The following is a 23084-nucleotide window of genomic DNA, read 5'->3' as shown; positions in this document are numbered from 1 at the left end:
CAGGAGCAGAAGCCAAATGCTTAAAATGAATGATCAACTTACAATTTGTATGAATCTATTCTTTCATGCTGCTCTGCTTAAAAATAGCATCATAAATGCACATCTGCAAAGACTGTGCAACCCCCCTTTCCTGAATTGTACAAATTATTAGAGTCGTTGACAAAAGATTTTTTTTGTTTAGGGGTTGGTCTGGGCACTCTCTTTGGCAGACTGCCACTTTTCTAGCAGTGGAAATATTGCTTGCAGAAAGCCACATTGTACGGAACAGCTGTTCTGCTAAAACATTGAGCTAGCAGCCCAAGGAATGGCTGACTTCACATGTGAAGCAAAATTGTTCCCTCCCTTTGTGCTAATTTAAATGAAATAAAAGTACAAAACATTCTCTTCCATGCTGTCTAGTCTTCCTTCTCAATTACAGGCTTTAGTGAGACACAAGCATGCATGCCAGGCATGGAGGTGAGCCCTTGACTCTCCATCACTGCCCTGGTGGTACACTTGAGCTTTGACCATTCAACTTCAGGGTTCTCAGGAGAGCAGCTCCTCCTCTAACCCAATCCTTTCTATATTCAGTTCTTTAGATGCTGAGGGAACTATATACGTTATCATTCAAAGTTTAAAAATACATCTCATTCCAGCATTTTTCCATCTCCATAAAAAAATACCAGAGAAAAGATTATACTTCATTAAGCTGTTGGTTTATAAAGTAAGGTGTATGATTCATACTTTTAGATGTTCGAGACAATGTTCAAATAATAGAAACATATACAAGTATTCTGCATCCTACATGGCACTGCTGTTTAAAATTCTCTTCTAGGTCTTGTACATTCACCTGATTTTTCAGGGAACAAATTCTCATTGAATGTCACCAGGCTTACAACTTTAACTATATTTACACGTGAGAAATTATTCAATATCAATGAGTATAGAAAGCTAAGACTTTGAAGAACTCTCATTTGAAAGTAGAACTTCAATAATTTTCTTATAAAATAAAAAAATATTTTAAAAGTCCTTCATATTATACAGTTAGTCAGTAGGCTCTCCTATTAAAAACTGTGTGCCATTGAAAATCCTATCCATTTTTAAGATCCAGTTTAAAACTACCTTCTCACTCTCCTCATCTGGTATGAATCCTCTGTCAGCCTACAGCACTTTGCTTATGCCTAACCTCTAAGATATTAGAATAATATTTTACCTTATTATTTTGTGAGAATATGTCTCTCCCACTACATTATCAACTCCTACAGAAGAGGGCTCAGATTTTCCCTCTCTTTGTATTCCCCATAGAGTCTAATCCAGAGTCTTGTAATGTAATAAATATTCAAATACTTAAAGGATGAATATGTAAATAAAATTAAAGGAGAAATATAATCCATTTCTAATTTTAATGACAAAAGTGATATCCTAAACCTCATGATTGGATTATTTCTACAAAGTCAAAATTTTGAGGAAGAAAAAATATTAACTACATTCATTGTTTCAATAAATTGGCCTTGCATTTTATATATAGTCTATCTTAAGAATTCTTTTGTTTTTCAATCAATTCAATGAAATATCTACATATTTCATTGTAATTAATAATTCATAAAATCAGCTTCTATAGACCTCATTATCTTAAACATTAAAATAACATTAAGCTGCCTTAACATTCCCAAATCATCTGTCATTTAAGAAATACTTTAAATTTCCTCTACCCTCTCAGGCTACAAGACATTTTTTACATGTTAGATCTTGTGTCAATGTGAGCCTCCCAGAAGATGGCTTCCCAGCTCCCTGTAGTGGAAGGTACACTCAGACAGCTGGGTTCTCGGGTCCAAGTTTTCAAACAAGAAAACTAAGGTCAAGGATTTGTCCACAGTCACTGACATTTACACTCAGGAATATCCAACTCCACTGACCAAGTCTTTGTTATCAATAAGCCATTCTGAAGACAATTTAAGATGCCTGAGATGGTTAATTACCATACTCCAGCCTTGTGCACATGGACTATATCTTTACCATAGGTTGTGAGAACTCCTCATGTTATGGACTCCCCCAGAAGTCATATGTTGAAATCCTACATCCCCAATGTGATGATATTTGGAGGTGGAACTTTGGCAAGTAATCACTAAAATCCTTATGAAGTCCATGACAGCTATTTCCAACTTTACAAGAAGGGACGTGGAAGACAACAATTTTCTCTCTCTTTCTCCAACATACTATACATGAACCAGGAAGAGGGCCCTCATTGACAACCAGATCATGCTGGCACACTGATCTTGGATTTCCAGCCTCCAGAATGGTGAGAAATAATGCTTGTTGTTTAAGCCAGCCATCTATGATATTCTGTCATAAAGCCCAAACTGACATAGACACCCTGCAAGAGTCTCCTTGTTTAATCTTAGTAGAGGTATTATTTTTCTTTTCCAATTGGAAATGTTCACACAGCAATTCCGTGACTGACCGACAAGAAGGATGTTGGGTCTGATTGCCCACCAGATGTAAAGCACGACATAGCATAAGCTGAGCAAATTGTTAACAGATTTTTTTCTGCAACTTCAGGAGCTCAATATCAACAGAAGATACAATGAAAACACTATGGGTCAGGTGTCAGCTAAGCAAATATCACTGCACCACTTTACAAACATGTCTGAGAACACCCAAAGTGAGGCTTACCTGCATCTGCATCCCTGTTTTTCCTTTCATAGCTTCCCAGAACATACTAAATTTTTACACATTTTGTTATGCTATCTTCACATCTCTTTTCGAAATGGAAAATGATAGCAATTTTGCTTTTATGCTAAAATTCTTGTAAAAACCTGGATACTATTCATCTATTTTTATAGAAGAAAGCCAATATTTTAAAGTATTTATATAAAACCCAAACTGTGTACACAGTCTGTTTTCATCATCAGTGCTGATATTCAACACAGTCTTATTTCCCAAACTGTAAAATTATATATGAGTGATGTGCTTTAATTACAAAACATTACTGAAATTTTGTTGGTTTCTGGCATGCTTTGGGAAGTTATGACTAGGATCTCATTGAATCATAGCATATTCTGAGCACTCAGTACACTATCTAACGCTCATCCTAGAGTACTTAACCAGCACCTAGTGATTGACCAACTCTGTGGACAACAGGAAAAGTCCATGACAGCTATTTCCAACTATGTTCTGTTTCCTGAAAAGAAGCTGTAAATATTAAATTATGCTATATAACTTGGCCATATATCCTCACTTTGTGCAGAAATGGTTTTAGAAATATGTTAAATTCTACTTGCAAAAGACCAGGTCAGCTTTACCAATCTTATTCATTGTAATGCTGGCCATAATATAGGATTCTTGATATACAAGTCTCAAATGTACTATTTCTAATTATTTTTATGATAGTTACAGCCACATCATTCCTTAAAACGTCAGTTGAATCAGAGAGATAATTAATAAATTATGTGGGGAAATAAATCAAAATGTATTACTTAACCTAACTGATCAGTTAAAAAATCAGTTAAGTCAAAATAACTAAATAATAGTCCTTATAGATAATGTTTTAATTATGTTTCTTTTTAATAATATTCTGCATCTACAAAGAACTATCTGAATATCTCTAGTTTGAATAATTTGCCATATTAAATTGAGAAAGCAGCCCCAAACAATAAGCCAATCTGTGTCAATAATTTAATATGATTTTATGCTCAATTTTCAATAATATACGCAAGCAGAAAACAATACATTGATGGTTACCCTAATAAAATACACCAACACCACACCCTTAGCTGATACGCAGTTTAGTTGTGCTGACCATTGTAATAAAGAGACATAAGAACATACATTGTCTCTGAAGATGATTTTTTAAAAGATATCCCAAGTCATGCATTGTTATTGCTGTATATTTTAACAAGAATCAACTTTTTATAATTAGGAGTATGCTTCCCATGACAGTGGGTTCTAAAAGGTCCAATGGTCCCCATCAGTTTCAATGGGGCTGGCAACTTATGGGCTGACCCACAGTTCACACATGAACCATTACATGCACATATATCCATGCATAATGTAAATGGGGAAAAGGGGATTTCAATAGTGTGTGACTGCTGTCGAATCAAAATCTCTTTTTCATGCATGAAAGTGTGCTAAACATTTAGGAATTCCAGTGGTTTGAATTCTGGACCTGTCTTTATTTACTGTTTTTGTCCCTCAACTTCTCTCTACATTGGTTTTCTCAAGAAAACAGCAAGGGAATTAAAGCAGATCTTCAAACCAAAAGTTCTACAGGCCTTCCTTTCCTGCCCAGGCTCTGACATTTACTGACATATTATGGACCCAGGAAGGAACTGAAAAGCTGCAGTCAATCAGTATTCAAAGCCACATTAGTTTTTACAGGTGGAGGTCACCACATGTTTATTAAGGCACAGCTAAGACTTATGCACAGTATCTAGAAAGCCCTTTCTAAAAATTAAAGCCACAGTACAATTTCAATCATATAAAGCAGTCAGAGGTGACTCCTTCTTTGCAATGCCCATGAAATATTGTTATCCGCTGAGCACTGAAACTATATATTGTGCTTTGCAAGAGGTGATAGGGCTAACAAAAGCACATTAAGGAATTCAGCCCTAAAAAACAGAGCACATAAACTTGGAAGTCCTAAATAAGAGACAAAACAGTATAATGCAATATCATGGGATGCCATGACTAAAATATTACATTGTCAAGAACTAATAAACTTTTAAAAAATAAGTTGGATATGCTAGAGAATATAAGTATGTTCCCTAAAGTTTTGTCAAGAGAGTAAAACAGGGCTGGGTTGTAGCTCAGTGGTAGCAGGTGTAAGGCACTAGTTCAATCTTCGGCACTACATAAAAATAAATAAATAAAATAAAACTATTGTGTCCAGTTACAATTAAAAATATATTTTTTAAAAAACTGAGTAAAAATAAAAATATATAAAGTTTCAGATTCATATTTTGTGTCATATACTTGACACTTGCTTTATTTAAAAGTTCATTGTGTGCTGTCTTTTTTTCCCTTTTATTTTAATGATTATATGTATTCAAATCTTGTTACTTAAAACAGATTAAAAAAAATTTAAGAGAGAGAGAGAGAAATTTTTAAATATTTATTTTTTAGTTCTCGGCGGCCAGGCGAGCGCGCTACCGCTTGAGCCACATCCCCAGCCCCCAGATTAAAAATTTTAAAAAAGGGAACTGTATCATATATTTCTGGACCTATAATCTAAGAAAGATATGATATCTTCATGTACAGGGAAATTAAGTAAAAGAAAACATTATCAGAATATGAAGAGTGAGTGAATGTAGTTTGAGTGTTTGTTAATAAACAGCTTCAATAAGCCAAACAATCCAAGGAGAGGCTAAGTTGAGACAATACTTGCTAAATATTTTCTAAGTAATTGGGGTTTAGTATTAAAAAGTAAGTAATCATCCAGACCAGAATAACTGACAATCCAAATGAGAAAACTGAGGCAGGGAGAGAGTACATGGTACATTCAATTTGATTAAAGGCTATTCTATCATTATTTATTGACCACATTTATTTTTCTATGAAATGTAAAAACTGCCAAGGCAGAGAACTGAGTGGACCCACTAAAAGAAGCTGAGCAGATATTGTTGAATGAACTTGAATTTTTAGGTCCAAGATTCCCATGGGCTTCAAGAGCGTGTTGTTTTCAACTTTCAGCTCCTCTGCTTCTATATCACATGACTCATATGACAGAAACTGGGGCAGGGACAGGCAGTTCATCCAAGGGGGCTGCTACTCCCCACAGCTTCTACTCCTCACTGCTCATCTTCCCTTTGTTTTCAAACTAGTCTCATCATTCTCCCTCCATTTCTTTCTACTCTTCCTTTTAATTTCTCTCTCCCTTTTTCTTCTTTCAAGCTTATGACAGACCCACCCATTTATTTAACTCTGCTGGTAGTAATCCCCAAATACAATTCAGTTCGACACATTTCAAATTTAAAACATGTTAAATACTCTCACAGGTACTGTACAATGTTCTGGAGATTAAAAAAAATGAATAAGATGACCTAGACTATTCCCTCAATTAGTCTAAGTCAGAGATAGGTATGCAAAGAGATAAATTAGAATATAAGCTGAAAAAGAAAAGCAAAAGAAGAAGGTAGCAATAACTTTTAGATGGAAATGACTAGTGATAGGCGAAGGAAAGGAAGTTTACATAAGAAAATGTTATCTGAGCTGGGTTTTGAAAGTTGAATAGTTGTTCAATAAACACAGAAGGTGTTGGATCCCAGAACACAACACTTCAAAGTATAGTTCGTTGATATGCTGAGTACTGTGAACCCAAGGAGACTAGAAGGGCCTCAGAAGCAAGATGTCCTTGCACTATCTTTACTTTGTTCCGTACAGCTCCCTTAATGTGATCATAGAAATTAGAACTTCTAAACTATGGAACCAATCTAGATGCCCTTCAACAGATGAATGGATAAAGAAACTGTGGTACATATATACATGATAGAATATTACTCAGCATTAAAAGAGAATAAAATTATGACATTTGCAGGTAAATGGATGGAGTTAGAGAATATCATGCTAAGCGAAATAAGCTAATCTCAAAAACCAAAGGCCAAATTTTCTCTCTCATAAATGGATGCTGATCCATAAATGGGGGGGGGGCATGAGGAGAATGGAGAAACTTTGATTGGATGAATGAGGGAAGGGAAGGGGCATGGGAGTAAGAAAGATGGTGGAATTAAATGGACATCATTACTCTAGGTACATGTATGACTGCACATATGGTGTGACTCTACATTGTGTACAACCAGAGAAATGAAAAGTTGTGCTCTATTTGGATACAAAATCCATTCTACTGTCATGAATAACTAATTAGAACAATTTTTTTAAAAAAAAGAAATTAGAACTTCTCTCCCCCAGAGTAAGTCATAAAACTTGGAAATGTCTCCATGTGATTCTCACCCTTCTCTGAAGATTCTTCTATGAAGAAAAGTTGTACAAAGAGGTGGAGAAGGATTGAACAATAGGGCTTGCTGGGTTCTCCCCTTAGTTATTACCATAGCTTTTGTCCAATCATATTTCTACATGGTTCTCCATTCCTCAATGAATCTAAGCATAAAAATACACAGTTTTCCCTGGATTGGGGGATCTTCATTTCTGAAGACTTTAACATTACATAAAACTTTAATTAAATAAATTCATCACACTCCTCTCTTGCAAATTTGTATGGTTTTGTTATGTGAATGTTGGCCATGACCCTTGTAATGGTAAGGAAATAGTATTATCTTTTCACTCCTACAAGGAAAGGTCATCCCAGTCAGACAATGGCATGTACAAGGACATAAATACATGTTGTATGGCAGCTGGTACTGCTGAAGAGAAATGAGATGATAGTTGAGAGATGGGCAGATTGATGAATTTTGATGTAGGATGCTTGAGAATATACATACTTTTGTGCCATACTTCCAGAAACCTTTACAGAATTTTCTCATTTATACTTCTTCGTGTGTGTGTGTGTGTGTGAAACACAAGGAGTACCCCTGATTACCCATTCCTATCCTGTACCCTATATTCATGAATTGGATCTGTGCTTTATGTGTGTGTGTGTGTATGTGTGTACATATATACATAAAGCTTGCATATATATGTGTATACACACACACACACACACACACACACACATATTCCTTGTTCCTGGACTTTGGTCTTGCTCACAAAGCTTGCTCTGACCAAAGCAGTGTGGACCAAAAAGACAGCACTAGGTGTAGCAAGCCTATGATGTTTGTTCTCTGGTAATAGCTAACTGGTACATAACAATATTCATGTATTCTCAAGAAAATATGCTTTTCTTGAGTCAGTGTTTAAAATTGAGAGTAATTCTGGGTGCTCAATAATTCCAAATATACTTGGGAATGATAGTTACCAGTCAAACCCTTTGATAGTAGCATTGCTATGGTTTAGATATTAGGTATCCTCCAAAAGCACAAGTATGAGACAACATAAGAGGGCTTTGGGATGAAATGTTTAGGTTATGAGTGCCTTAACATAATCCGTGCATTAATTTTCTGATAGGGATTAACTGGGTGGTAACTATAGACAAGTAGGGTGTGGCCAGAGGAGATAGGTCATTAGGGACATGTATTGGGGCATATATTTTATCCCTGGTGAGTGGAGTCATACTCCCTTTTGCCTGGTGCCATGTTCCCAGCCGCTTTCCTCAGCCACACTCTTCCAACATGCCTTACCTTAGGCCCTCAGAAAAGGGGTCAGCCATGTATGGACTGAGACCTCTGAAACTGTGAGCCCCCAAACAAACTTTTCCTCCTCTAATAGTTCTTGCCAAGTCTTTTACTAACAGAAGCAAGAAAGTTGACTGACACAAGCGTGTAGCAATGCCATATGATATTTTTCATGCTGAATTGGTTTGTTATTTTTCAATTGGTTGGAGCACACCTTTTTATGATAAACTATGACAGTCCAAAGAATTAGTCTCAGAGACATGTTCTGCCATCATAGAGCCCCCATTTGGCAGAATGCCCTTCCCAACCAGTAACACGGAGGATTACTGGTAAGCATAGTTATGTAAACATTGCTTGCCCTATTGTAACACAAAGTAAAAAGTTAGTACTTAGATGAATTTCTTTCAGAAGTTCTACTATAAATCTATAAAATGACAATAGCATGCTTTTTGGAAGCACACCTAAGAAAAGGCACTCATATTACATAATATTTCCATATACTCGTAAGATCTGGCACTCACTCCCAAAACAAACAGCAGTGAGCACTGGCCACTCAGCTTTTGGATAGTTCTGTTCCATTTGGTGCCATTATCATCTGGGTTGAGACAAATGGAGTTAGAGACCAGAACAGAGACATTGGTCCTTATTCTACTGAAGATGATGGAAATAAGAATAGGAATCAAGGGAACCAAGTTTCCATTGTTTACTCTACTCTCCAAAAAGTCCCACACAAAGCTTCTTGCTCAGAACTAAGGGGTTCTCTCCGTTCAACACTTTGCCTGTGTAAAAAGAAACAAAGGAATGGGCTGAGTATGCATGACTGGGTATGAAATCCAAGAACTTTCATCTCACAGGTTTTTGGTGAGGAGGAATATGAACTTGTCCTAATGCACGGACTCACTTAGGAGAAGGAAATGCTCCTTAGCATTTGGTAAAATGGGAAAACAGGAAATGGAGGACCTCTGAAGTGTTTAACCTAAGAAGACCCATCACTCAGATGGTCTTAGAATTTCTACCTTTCTACTAAAACAAAAATCATTTTACAAAATGCTGTCCAAGTTTTAGGGACAACCATTGTGGCTGTAACTCAATGTCACTCTAGAAGATCATCTATAGTCATTTACCCTGCGAGACTACTGTAAACGAACCCACTAAGCATCATTGTTTAAATAAGAGTCCTGTCTTTGACAAAGGATAGGTAACGGGTGGCTTAAATAAAGACTGCTAATCTCTCCTCTCAGAAAAAACTACTACTTAATTCACAATAGATACCTGAAGAGTGAAGACAAATTCTGTGCAAGAGGTAAGGCTCTTCACTAATGTGTTCAGGCAGTTTTAATCACCAGTTGCCTTGCATATTTTTCAACTGTTCCGTTTCAAGGGCTAAGGGTGTCTTATATTTTACATATTTTAGCATTGTTGGCTGTCACAGACAAAGGCAAATTGTTGTTTAAAAGCTTCAGTATTTAAATTGAAATAAAACTTATGCTTACAATGGCAAATATTCCTGGATTAATAGAGTTGCAGCAGACACACTCCAAAAATTGACTGAAGTCTGTGATATTAGAAAGACAGAAAATTTATCTAGTTTTAGCAAATGTCAAATCAGCAGCTATTGCTTTTAAGATTAATAAAAGATATAATGGTTTCTAGATAGCCTCTAAATAGAGATTACTATGAATGGAGAAGTGATTTACCAACAGTCACCACAATGAGATTTCTTTAAAGGTTACAATCATCAGTTATTTAGCTGAATGAAACACTGCTGAGAATGCCTGGTCATTTCTTGAATAATGCATAACGTTCATTGTAGATTTGATCTGTATTATAACAATACAGATATTTCTAAAATAATAGGAAAAAATATCTGTTACCTTCCAATTGCTTAACATATCATTTCCATGAGGTAATTGACTCAGGACATATTATACACTGTCAACTGAGTGTTCTTCCTGCAAGCATAACTCGTAATAATCTGTATAAAATGGATATCACAAAACAAACTCATCCACCTTTATAGACTGTTAAGAAAAGATGTGATAAACACAGGGCAGAGTAAAAGACCTCTCTGAAGCAGTAAATTAAAATGATTAAACTTCTACCTAGTTGTGTGGGACAAATTTAAATTTAAGCTTTGAAATTTAATTATTAACATGATCAACTCTTCACATTAAAAAAAATGCTGCCTACATCGTGTAAGTACTTTTTATATAAATTTCCAAATGCCTTTAGGTTTATTCAAGAGACTGCTTGGAGAGGCACAAAGTATAACGTCTATCGTCTTTATTGTTGGATTATGAACTGACTTCACATGGTGCTGCAGGCTGTTTATATAAGCTTGTTTATCCACATGAACTTCTTCAAGGGCATAACATAGAAGACCTTAATAAATTAAAATGAATTTCTTTTGATGTTGTTGTTTCATGAATGTTTGATCAGAATGAGTAGCAGTTTTGCATTAAAGAACTAGAGTAAGGCAATAAATTGTACATGTATTGCACAGCAGAAGCAGCAGATAGAGAGTACCAAGTGCCTTTCTAGCAACTTTTAAAAAAATACTTTTTAGTTGTATTTGGACACAATGCCTTTATTTTATTTTTATGTGGTGCTGAGGATGGAACCCAGTGCCTTCCACATGTGAGGCCAGCACTCTACCACTGAGCTACAACCCCAACCCTTTCTAGCAACTTTTAAGAGAGACAGCAGAGACTATATGGAGTCACCATGCACAATCTCCAGTTTTAGCCCATCACCAATTTACTAAGAGTGGAAGTGAACATGTACTAACTGTGGATGTTCTGACATCATCTGGCTAGAATTGTTTAAATAACAAAATCTCTTATCTCCTTCCAGGCTCCCCATTGTTCTTTAGTGATACCACTACCATGCCCTTCTATAGACAGCAATACCCATGGAGGGCAGAGGCCATGTGTTATCATCTTATTTACCCTAATCATCATAAAGGGTTATAGAGTTGATAGAACCACACAAAGAAAAAGTCAATTGCTAGTGACAGTCTAAAGCTCATAAAATTCTCACCTGGAATGTTTAATAATGAAGATTCAAAACAAATGTCATTTATAAAAAATATGATGTGAAAGAGTGCTAGACAGAAGGCAAGAAAACTGGATTTTTGTCTTAGATCTACTAACACTTAATTGCAAAGTCATTTCTTATCTGTAAAATGAGGGAATAGTTCTATGTGATCTAAAAGCCTGCATCTGTAAAAGGCCATAATTCTAAATGTAAACTGGACTATCACATCAGAGAAGAATAAACAAACAATGGAGCCACCAAATTTTTCCACTTTAGTCACCAATACTTCCAAGAAAGACTACTCACTGCAAACTCCTTTTAAAATAAAAATAAAATAAAAGATAACTATGCTCAACAAAGAAAATATAAGTCCAGTTTAACAATTTTTGCAAATTGAATAATAATATTTTTCCATACTGTGGGGTTTCTAACATATTTGACTTATCATTTCATTATGCATGATTTGGCATAAACATAAAAACAGGCAGGCCTCAAACTAGAGTGAAAAAATAAATCTAATGTATATACACTAAAAGTATATGCACATCTTTACTTTGGGAAAGTTCACTATTACTTTAGTACCTAGAAAATGCATTAGTGTCTTATCAAGATTATGTTCACATTCTAGAGGGGAGAAGAACTATAAAAGGACTGAAGAATGTGCCTTCATTTATTTGTCATGGGCTAACTTGTACTGACATCCTGTCCTTGAGAAGTACCTCTGTTGTGTATTCTCCTTAACCTTAACAGCGTCATATACTCTAGATCAATGGCCCACAAACTATGGCCTCTGAGCTAAATTCAGAGGCTGCTGCCTGTTTGTAAATACAGTTTTACTGGAACACAGCCATATCCTTTCATTTACATATTGTCTATTCCTTATTTCAAACTATAATGGCAGAATTTAGTAGACTCCAAAACCTAAAATATTTACTATATGACCCTCTACAAACAATGTTTGCCAACCACGGATCTAGAGAGAAATAACCTGTTAAATTTAAATTCTAATTTTCCTCCTCTCATAAGCATAAGTAAATTCTTAAGTAAATAAAGTATCCCTTATCTGAAATTCTTGGACCAGATATCAGAAATCAGGTATCAGGGTTTTTCAAATTTAGAACTATCTGGACATATGTAATGAGTATCTTGTAGATGGGATCCAAGACTGAACACCAAATTCATTCATGTTTCAGATATACCTTATAAACAGAGCCTTTTATACAATATTTTACATAATTTTGCACTTGATACGAACTGGAATTTCCCAGTTGTGGCATCATGTTGGTACTCAAAAGTTTGGGTATATGTCAGATTAAGGATTTTCAGATTAGGGATGCTCAAACTATAACACATTCATACATGCATGTACACATACATAACCACAGCTCTTACTATGGAATCATAAACGATCACTGCTTTTGACCCTTTAATTCAATCAGTCCTACAAAAGAGTTTACCCTCCCCACTAGTACCCTTTCCTACAACAGCTAAAACTGTTGGGATTTTTCCAAATGTATTTGGAAAGGTGTCATCACCAAATTAAAGCACATAATCCAGTTTCCCAAATGCCTAATTTTATTCCATGTTCATCAAGGGCCTAAACACAAGGTCAGGACCTAAGAATCTAGCAGACATTTTAAATCCTACGCCTTGAATAACACAACTGTAAAGACAGAAAATCAATGGCCAACACCACATATACCTCAGTAAATGGTATGCATGCATATTCAAATGCTAAAAATGCCACAAAGTATTAGGTATTTGGGGAACTCATAGGAAAATACCTCTCTTGAATGTCAGAGTAAAAAAGACCCCACATTTTAAAATAGTGAGCTTAAAGTGTAACTGTATCAAGCATCTGAAGAACAAATATATGTTTATAACTTTTAGGCAATATGTCTATAGAGAAACATGAAACATTAATACATGGATTGATTTTTATGGTCAATAAAATCATTAACTCAAAAATGCCTGCTAAAGTTGGACTCTCTCCCTTTCTCTCTCTCTGGTTACTTAAAGAAAAACTTATTAGTTCCACCCTTTAACAAGCATTTCCATATTCTACCCACCAAGAATAATTTAAATGTATTAATATAACATACATTAAATCCCAGAATCACTAATACGTAAATCATCTCATTCTCATTTCTAAGAAACTTGATATAAAGTAGCAGTATATTTAGGCTGACAAGACTTTTTGAAAATAAAATAGAAATAGAAGAGGTTTATTTCACCTTCACATGGTGTCTTTCTCATGCAGAGTTCAGATTTCCACATTTGTATCCCTTTAAAGGATTTGATATGCAGGAAAAGAAGAAAGGATGATGGTAAACATTTCGACTTAAAGATAGCTACAGACCACCATATGCCATACTGAACTGTGACCTAAAACTTACCTTTTACTGATGTGTTGGGTGGAGGGCCTTCCATTCGCAAGTTCCACGGAGGGTCCCCCTGATTAGCAAAGTCCCTCATTTTCAGATAGCTAATTGTCAGTCGAATGATGGACGCCTTGTCAAGCTGGCTGGTGATGGCTGCAGGAAGAGGCAACAACTTGGCCAATTCATAGAACTCAAAATTTTCCTTCCCCCGGCGGGAGCGAGCAGCATCTCGGGATTTCTCCTTTCTCAGTGCTTGTAAACTGAAATCAAAGTAGTGAGAAAGTATTGTTTAGAATAAGTGAATCTGTCATCAGAGGGAAACTGCTTTCTTTTATTTACTTTCTTCCTCAGGAAAAATCTACTTAAGAACTACTTAAAAATTCAAGGGTAAAATGAATTAGTTGTAGACAATGTGATTAAAATCATAAATTCCACCTCTGGCCTCTTGTCACACTTACTCCGATGAGTAAAAGTAGCCTTTTGCTTGTTAGGTTTATTTTTTCCCTTCTCATTGTTCATGCACTGAGATGTAGTCATTGTTTCTAAGACATAACATAAGGTTTATAGGTGAGGCTTGATGTTATCAGATATAAACAATTTTAAAATTGGGTTTGCATCCATATACCTATTCTCAAGCTAATGATTTGGTTCATTCAATTCTCATTACCATAGGATCTTAAACCACCAAAAGGAAACATTGTGAAAAATTTATTTCAATTATAATCTTGGGGAACAAAAGGTAAACACAAACACAATTCACTTTGACAGAATCAACAAATATAATGTTGATGTTTCCAGCCCTCAGGAAGGATCACGACACCTTCAGTCAGACGAAGAAAACATCACATTGAAAATAAAGATTTCAATGCAACATTCAAAATGTGCTGATATTTGGTTGATAAGAGAACACTGCAATTCTTTATTAACGGACATGCATTAGTAAACAGATAGATTTTCCAAGATACTAGAGAATACATGCCCCCAAAAGTCAAACTTTGGGATAATATAAATTTAATGTTGAAAGATAAATCCCTATCTGGGTTATTAAAATTTATAAACATTATAGACTTATTACTTCACAGAAGAGGCAACAGGTGGGATCCAGCATTTTTCTTTAACTATTCATGTGCATTTCTGTTTGAAGTGGGCTCATATTGCTGAAGGCAGAATCTTGCACAACTCAAGTTGTGTGTGAGCATCTGATGGGAGAATTCCACATTCTCTGAGTCACTCTGCTTTATGTCTGAATGGAAATGCATTCAGAATCAGACTCTGATGATAAGTTACTGGGTAATATTTACAGTACCAAGGTACTAATAATCATTTTAAATTATCCATGTCATTGAACTCTGAAGGCATTTTAAATCTTTGAATCTAGAATCTGATTTCCATCATAAAATAACAAGAGAGAAACAAGAAAGAAAGCAAGTCCAGAGGAGCAGATCAAAATGGATTCAACAGTATAGCTTCATTCTCTATAAATATACCATGGAGGGCTGGGGTTGTGGGTTCAGTGGTAGAGTGTTTGCCTAGCATGTGTGAGTCACCAGATTTGAACCTCAGCACCACATAAAAATAAATAAATAAATGTATTATGTCCATCAACAACTAAAATACAAGCACACACACCATGGACAATAATATTACAGATTACATTAGAGCAACCCTGACATTGTTCACAGTGAAAACTGCATTCACTACAGACTCCAAAATATCTTACTGTATATCCCTGTCATTTAAGAAATGCCATAATGCTCTGGTCAGATACTTGCTAGGTTACTATCCCAATAGGGTATCATTTTCACTCTGTTAATGAAAGATTCCTTATTAGCTAACTATATATCTCAAAACTGGGCAAGTAAATGCTACCATTTTCAGAGTAACAGCAGTCTTAGGTGATAGCTTTGTTCCTTGATCCATCTCAGATAATAACCATATGCAGGAACATCACTAATTTACAAGGAAAAGATTTATTATGTCACTGATTTCTCAGTATCTTGTCTGTCTCTAATTGATTCTATTAATGTTCAATTTTGTCTTATTAAAAAACTATGTAAGTAAAGTGAGGGAAGTCTTAGGATCTGACAGAGTGTAAGTATACCAGGATCCAGGTTAACATCTTAGAAGAATCTTAGGCCTCCCTTTATATAATAAAAGCAATTTATCTAACAACAGGTAAGTTGACTGTGCCAAAGGAATTCTACTTTTTGACATGTTTTTTCCACCACTTGGACACAGGGGAAGATGCAGTGGTTTAAATTCAGTGCTTTGCTTTGTTGTGCATTCTTGTAATCAAATACTACTTCAGAAGGTGAGCTAAGCATACACTTTGGGGGTCCAGTAAGTGACTAGGGTGAAGCTCCAGAGTAGGGGTTGCAAACTCCAGGGCATTTAAGGCTGAGGCAGGAAATGTCGATGAGTGAAGAGGACTGATGGGGGCTGTGGGGAACTGGAGGACAACCACCCTGAAACAGGTACATCACACAGTTTCAACTGACCACTGCTTTGAGGAAGGCTTGCTTGGTGTTGCCAGGTTTCCAGTGTTGCAACCTCTAGAGGAGAAATTCTGAATTTTCATATGAGAATTTCCAACTTTAGTACGTCAGCTAGTTAAAGATCTTAAAAATGATATAAGCCCAAGAAATAGTCAAATATGGATCATGAAGTCATTTTACAATTAGGTGCCAATTTGGGAAGCCAATGTTGAAGGTAGTTTTCCATGGTTGTTTTGTGTGATTTTTCTTTATATGTGTCAACCAAATGTTCATAAATTTATTATATAATTAATATTGCCAATATCCATACAAATAATTTCTCTCTGCAACCCAAAGTGAGGATTAAAGAATTGCTCTGAAATTGATATTGATACATAGGCTGATTTGTAAACTAAGAAAAAATTAATCCATCTGGGGACCAGAAACATTAAGGGGAGGAGGGACAGATAAGAAAAGGTAGATGAATGGACACTAGGCTATAGTTATTTAGGAGTAAGGAGCTCTTGTGGGTGTTGCACAGTAAGGTGACTACAGAAAACAATCATGTACTGTATATTTCCAGAAAATAATCATGTACTGTATATTTCCAAAAGCTAGAAAAAGGGATTTTGAGAGTTTTCACCACAAAGAAATAATAAATATTTGAAGAAATAAGTGTGTTTAACCTAATTTCAATCTTAACCTGACTTAACATTATGCAATATATATATATATATATATATATATATATATATATATATAATCAATTTAACCTGATTTCAACATTATGCAATATATATACCTATATTAAAAGTTTCATGTCACCCCATTAATATGTCTTAATATGTACATCTTTCATGCTTCTTGACAATCAGTTAAAAATAAATTAAAATGTGATTTGATTAAAAAAGAAAAGAATTGATCCTCATGGGAAAGCAAAGCCCAAGACCGCAGAGGCTGACCCAAAAGGCTCAAAAGGATAGATAGAGGGAAACAGCTTTTCTATGTCCACTCAAGGAAGGAAAGTAAGCAGATATTAATGGCTTCAGATGCCTCTGCCAAAGCATCATGTTTCAGTTACTTTTCTAAAATGGTCCTGAGCAGGACTTACTTCATGTACCGACACTGCTACCCCCTTGTTCTCCTGTATTCTGTCTCCATTTTTTTTCTGTAATATACACTATATCACCCTACTGGAATAATCTTCTTGGCCATAATCTTAATACTAAAGGTTTTCCATGACTCCCGCATCACATCATTATGCAGACACTGTAGTTTAAAAGACTTTCAGAATGATAGCACTGTGTCTGTAATAAGTAATAATTGGTTTTGAGGGTAACAGCAATAAAATATAGTCAAAGGATTATAAAGGTGGTTGAGATGCTGGTATAATAGATGAAACTAAAGGCCTTAAGTCAATAATACAGATTGTGGATTAATCTTTTGCTTGCTTTTATAAAGTTGAGCCTAGTTAGAAGCAATTTTCAAATTGAATTAAGGACTACATTAAAACCTAAAATAAACTTTGTATTTGTATATTCTGTTCCAGATTTTTAAAAAAGTGGTTGCATTTGTGGAGTACTAAAGAAAAAATGAATTAGTTTTAGATGAGTAAATATAATAAATAGTATTAATCCATTTAAAGTGATTAAACTTTGGATTGACAATTAGTTACTTCCTGAGCTTAAACTTCCCACTGCTCTAATGTTCTTCCATTCAAACCTCAGAGAGTAAAACAAAAAGACTCTCCATTAATCCTCAACAAAGATCATGAAAATATCAACTCTCTTTGATGGCTATATTTTCATTTTCAACAATAATTCTGACCACCAACAAAAGACAAAATCAAGAAATAATTTCAAAAGACACACACATGTATATTTATATACACATACAGAATACATTTATACAATATAAATATGCAAATGTATGTGTATGTGTGTATATTCTCAGTAGATAGTAAACGGTTTTCAGATTATCAACAGGGATCCATCATCCCAAACAAAAGTAACTAATCATCTAATATCTAGCATTTCCTCTTATAAAACATGGAATGTGGAAACAGTTTCTGGGTATAAATCCTGGTTCTATTACTTATTAATTACATAAAGTTGAGCAGTTATTTAACTTCTGCAGTCTCAGGTTTTTCTTGTCAGTGAAATAAGATAATAATACCATCTATTTCATAGTTTTTTTTCTCAAAAATAAAATGAGTTTTTTTCGTAACATGTGTACAATGGTTCCAGGCACATACTAATACAATATAAAAAATGATAAATGGAAACCTAAGTTCACTTTATACTGACAGTTCTATTCTTTGAATGTCCACAAGTCTCATTTATAATGTATACTCTTTTCTTATTAAAATGATTCCTATTCATTAGTTCTGACATATCACATTGTGTACATAAGAAAAATAATACTCTTTATTGCTTACTTATTTTTCCTCTTATTATTATTATTCCTATGGTTTATCCATTGTATATCACAAGTGTATTTAATGAGTTGTTTAAATACACACATATGTTTAATTAATGGAAGCTTAAAGTTTGTAAGTAAATTATTTTCTTACAAGATAAAAAACAGCCATTTTTTAGTATGCTAAACTGAAAAAAATGGCACTAAATTACAGGAAAAGCAATTTTTCTTGAATAAGTAACTTTTAAAATTTTCTACATTTCTATTGGTGCATTATGATTAGACATAATAGTGGGATTTATTGCTACATATTTGTACATGCATACAATATAACAATATGATTTAGTCAATATAATTTCATTGTATTTTCCAATTCTCTCCCTTTCTTTCTGCCCCTGGTCCCTGACCTCTGCTTTACTGGTCTCCTTTCTATTTTCATGACATTCCTGCTCCCAACACTTTTTTTAAATTGTAACAAACATATAAACACTTAAAAAAATGGATTACTCAAAAAGATTGTACAAGCACTATAGAAGATTTTTAAATGGCAATGGTAATTCTTACTTAGAAAGTATATACATACTCTTAGAAGGAAGGTGATTTCTCAAAATATCTTCCAAAGATCAGAAATCTGAAAGTTCTCTTAGGAGAAGTCAGATAAAGCCCCCAATCCAGGACCATGGAGAGCTCACCCAAAACATCTACTGCTCTTGGAAGAATGGAAGTTAGAGGATATCTGTCCTCCCTGGCTGCCATATTGGGGCCAAAGCCAAATTATGAAATTCTGCTTAAGCCAAAACCAGCAAAATATGACAACAACCACAACAAAGTTAAAGAAAAGGAAGTGCCAATGTCACAAAGCCTATATCCTAAAACTGACATGATTTGCAGCCCTCATGAATCTCTCACAGAACTAGATTCAGGTGACAATCAATTCCATAATGGGGAAAACATATCCTTAGACTTGATTACTCATTAAATTAAAAGAAGTTATTCTTTGTGGTTGATCAAATTTGACTTTGAAAAATTGATTTCTTTGGTTTCCCATTTCACAGAAATGGTTGTATGTCATGGAAATAATGCAGCTGAACATCTCCAGAGGATAACAAAGAGTAATAATAACAGATAGACACAGAGAAATAAGGAAGCCAACTAAACCAAATATTTCTTCCTCTCCAGTGATTTCTTCATAGCCATGTATTCGTCCATTTTTATAATTCTTAATATTAATAGAACAGCTTTTTTTCTATTGACATTATTGATATATCCATACTATCTGTCCATGAAAGTCTCTTTCTATACCTCAGTTTGAATACCTTCATGTAAACTTTTAAGAATACAATATCTGGTATTTATAAAGGGACGTGGCAGGTTTTGATTACCTAACTGTAGGGGAAAGGAGAGGTAGGGTCAAAACCACTTTAAATTTTACCTTTTTAAAGTACTTCTAAGGATCCACAAAGGCAGATTTTTATGGATTTTCCTACTTGTTTTGCTTAGGAGAACCCAGCACTACAGACTTCTACTATTTATCAATTAATCTGGCATGCAGCCTCAAAGGAAGAAGGTCGACCTGTATTAAAAATGCAGCCATCAAAAATTCATCAAAGGCTTCAGCATTTTAACTCATGAACCTTTGAACACCTGCATACTTGTCAGATCTCTGGTCATAGTTAACAGTGAAATCTATAGTTACTCCAGTACCTGCACTTGCCCGACATGAGCTGAATGAGGAGGCTTCCCAGGGAAAATATGCAATAAAGATTCTGTAAGCAATGCTTACTCTTCCTCCATTGCTTTTAGTGAAGCAGCCCTCCCTACATTGACATAACAGAGTTAAAAGTCAATCAAATCAAAGGAAAAAAAAAACTCTTTCAGGAGTATTTTTTCAGCATTATTGTAAATATAAGCTTTCTTACAAGGTAAAGTAATTGAGAAAAGCATAAACAACTATTACCTGGTAGAATTATGAACAACAAAGCTCCCAAATTGAAGTCGTTTAATGCTTTCTAAGAAAAGGTAATAAATTCAGAAATCTTCATTTAACATGTGAAGTAAGCTGGGCAGTATAGGCTGGAAGTTAAAACTGGAACCTTCAAGTTCAAGGTAAGAACTATGCTGCTTAACTAATGCACTGCTCATAGCTGTCATCATTAATTTATGTTAGCCTCTGTAAACATCAAGAGTATAATAGGCCAATTTCACAACTAAATATAGATGCACATTTTGCCCTTATATAAATGGCAGATTGCTGCTGTAGATCATCACTGCAGCAACACGTCAGTAAAGATGCACTGTTTGATGGTCTGATGCGCACACAATATATAAAACCAGTTGTAATGGTTGTTTGGAAGCAAAGTGTAACATAGCAGCAAAATTTCATTTGTTCCACAAACTCAGGATATATTAAGCTTGGCTGACAAAGACTGTTTGATGTGCTAAATCAGTTTGACCTTCATTCTTGCTTTATTTTTCTCATTTAACATGTGAAATGACCATCATTTTTCTACATGTAAGAAAATATGAAATTGATTGCTTAAAAAATGTGTCAAAAACATCTGCAACTGATAACATTTCAAAAAGTATCAAAACCAAGATGCATACTTACCATTTCTAAACTAAGATATATTCTGATTGAATAATCATGACCCATTTGACTTGTGGAAAATAGATCAAAAGAGTAATTAAAGCCATTCAACAGAATGCCTTCCCTCATCTTCAGAAAATGTCTTGTGTATGTTTGAACTTAATAATTAAATTAATTGGTTTTAGCCAATGAGCGTTTTTATTCTTAACACTTTAAATAAGAGGATTTAATTCCAGAATGAGTCATTAGAATAGTAATAAAGAAAGCTGAGAGGTCTGTGCAGCCCTTTTCAACCAATGTTCACCTTGATTCAAATAACCCTTGAATGAACCACAGCAAGACCAAACTATTCATTGTATGCTTTGGGGTCTGCCAAAAACCTCGTGAATCAAAGTGTTTTGTTCTTCATTTTCCCCCAGAACTTTAAGCTATACAACTGGCAATTCCATAATAATGGAAAAAACTGCAGCTTTATCAAGTAATTTCTCTCCACCCAATAAACAGCACTTTACCTTGGAGCAACTTGTATATTTCACACCTTAAATTTCTATTTACCAAATCAGCTAATCACTTCACAATTGAACTCAGAACAAAAAAAAATTATCAATTAAAGTGGTTGAAACTCCTGCAAATTATCATTTAGGAATGAAGTAATTGCTTTCATCAGGGCAGAAAAGCCCGCCAGAACAGAAATGTCACTTTAGATTAGTGTTCTCACTCCTGAAGCTATGGATGACACAGCTGATATAAGACTAAATGCCAAGACCAATCAATTGCTTTTGTGGCTCTGCTCTGAGCTGCTGTAAAAGGGGCCATTTTCTAGGATCTACTCTTCATTATAGTAAATGCTATCTCCTTGGTAACATAATTCCATTTCTCATAAATTCTGTCTGAGAGCATTGTCCTAACAATGGATGTTTGTGGAAAAGAATGCTGTTGGTTTAATGCACAGAATTAAGTGTGAATGGCTGTCAAACTGCTATAGTTTACTAGTTCTTAAACATAAATTGAAGTCTTATACATTAAAAAGAATTCTTGGGGAGAAATGAATGTCCTGAACAAGGGGAAGATATTGTATTTGAAGGTTTTGTGCCACTGGTTTAGGATTTTGACTATTCCAGTATTTATCTGTCCTGTACATTAAATCAGCCGGCTCACACCAGAGGTGGGTGAACACTTCACTTACTTTCTCAGCAGTGTAGTTTGCAAATGTGAAACCTCAGAAGAAAATACGGACTCATTAGGCAACTGCATGAGATTTGTGAATAGCCACAACTGTGCTTTAAAAAAAAAAAAAAAAAGTGTTCTTTGAACTGGGCCCTTCCTGGAAAGCATCCAGATCTTAATTTGTATTGTTCATCCCCCTGAAGTTACAAGAATCTGGGTTGCAGGCTCCAATTAAAAGGAAATTGAAGAAGCTAATATAGTGAGAAAGCAGCAATTCCCTGCACTGCTCTCTTCAGGTCTGAAGTTTAGAAAGAGATTCAGGATCACGGGTCTTTGCCCGACATGGGATAAAGGCTTTCCCATCCTGGTGAGCACACATGTGTAACTTCCATTAACAGTAACAGGAGGCGTGAGCACACATTGAGAGGAAGTCTGCTGCTAAATATTTGAAAGGGGCAGAGCACCTCTGCTGAAAGGCAAAACGAGAAGGGAATGGGGGGCACCCTTTGCGGCAGGACATTTTACTGACCATGCAAAGGGCACCTGCTGGAATTCCTAGCACCCCAAGGAATCACAGCATATTTTTCCTAACATCATTAGCCAGAAAGTACACACCTTAATTTTGCTTTTGAAGAGTATTCAGTAGTGTCAAAGAACAGCATGGAACTCAAAAATAAATGTTCACATGTTTGAATGCTTGCTGTATTTGAGCCAGGTTCTTGGTGTTTGAAACGTTGTTGTCTCATTTCTTTCTTCCTTGCTATGCAGGATCCATCAGACACTAAAAGCAGTTTTGTTTTAAGCCACTTTGTCGGGGAGG

General features: G+C 35.1%; 1 protein-coding gene across 6 annotated transcripts in view; it reads right to left on the bottom strand.

Moving 5' to 3' along the window:
- Npas3 (neuronal PAS domain protein 3) overlaps nt 1-23084 on the bottom strand; it is an 830756-nt gene that overhangs the window by 553252 nt on the left and 254420 nt on the right. For 5 of the 6 annotated variants that reach the window (XM_077799935.1, XM_026414289.2, XM_077799937.1 and 2 more), the window contains one exon: nt 13634-13878. In XM_077799935.1, coding sequence (XP_077656061.1) covers nt 13634-13878 — 245 coding nt within the window. Of the gene's footprint in view, nt 1-13471; nt 13523-13633; nt 13879-23084 lie in introns of all 6 variants that reach the window. The other variant, XM_077799936.1, reaches the window with a different exon arrangement.

This window comes from Urocitellus parryii, chromosome 6, assembly GCF_045843805.1.
Source record: "Urocitellus parryii isolate mUroPar1 chromosome 6, mUroPar1.hap1, whole genome shotgun sequence".
Lineage (NCBI taxonomy): Eukaryota > Metazoa > Chordata > Mammalia > Rodentia > Sciuridae > Urocitellus > Urocitellus parryii.
This window is presented reverse-complemented; position numbering and strand designations above follow the sequence as displayed.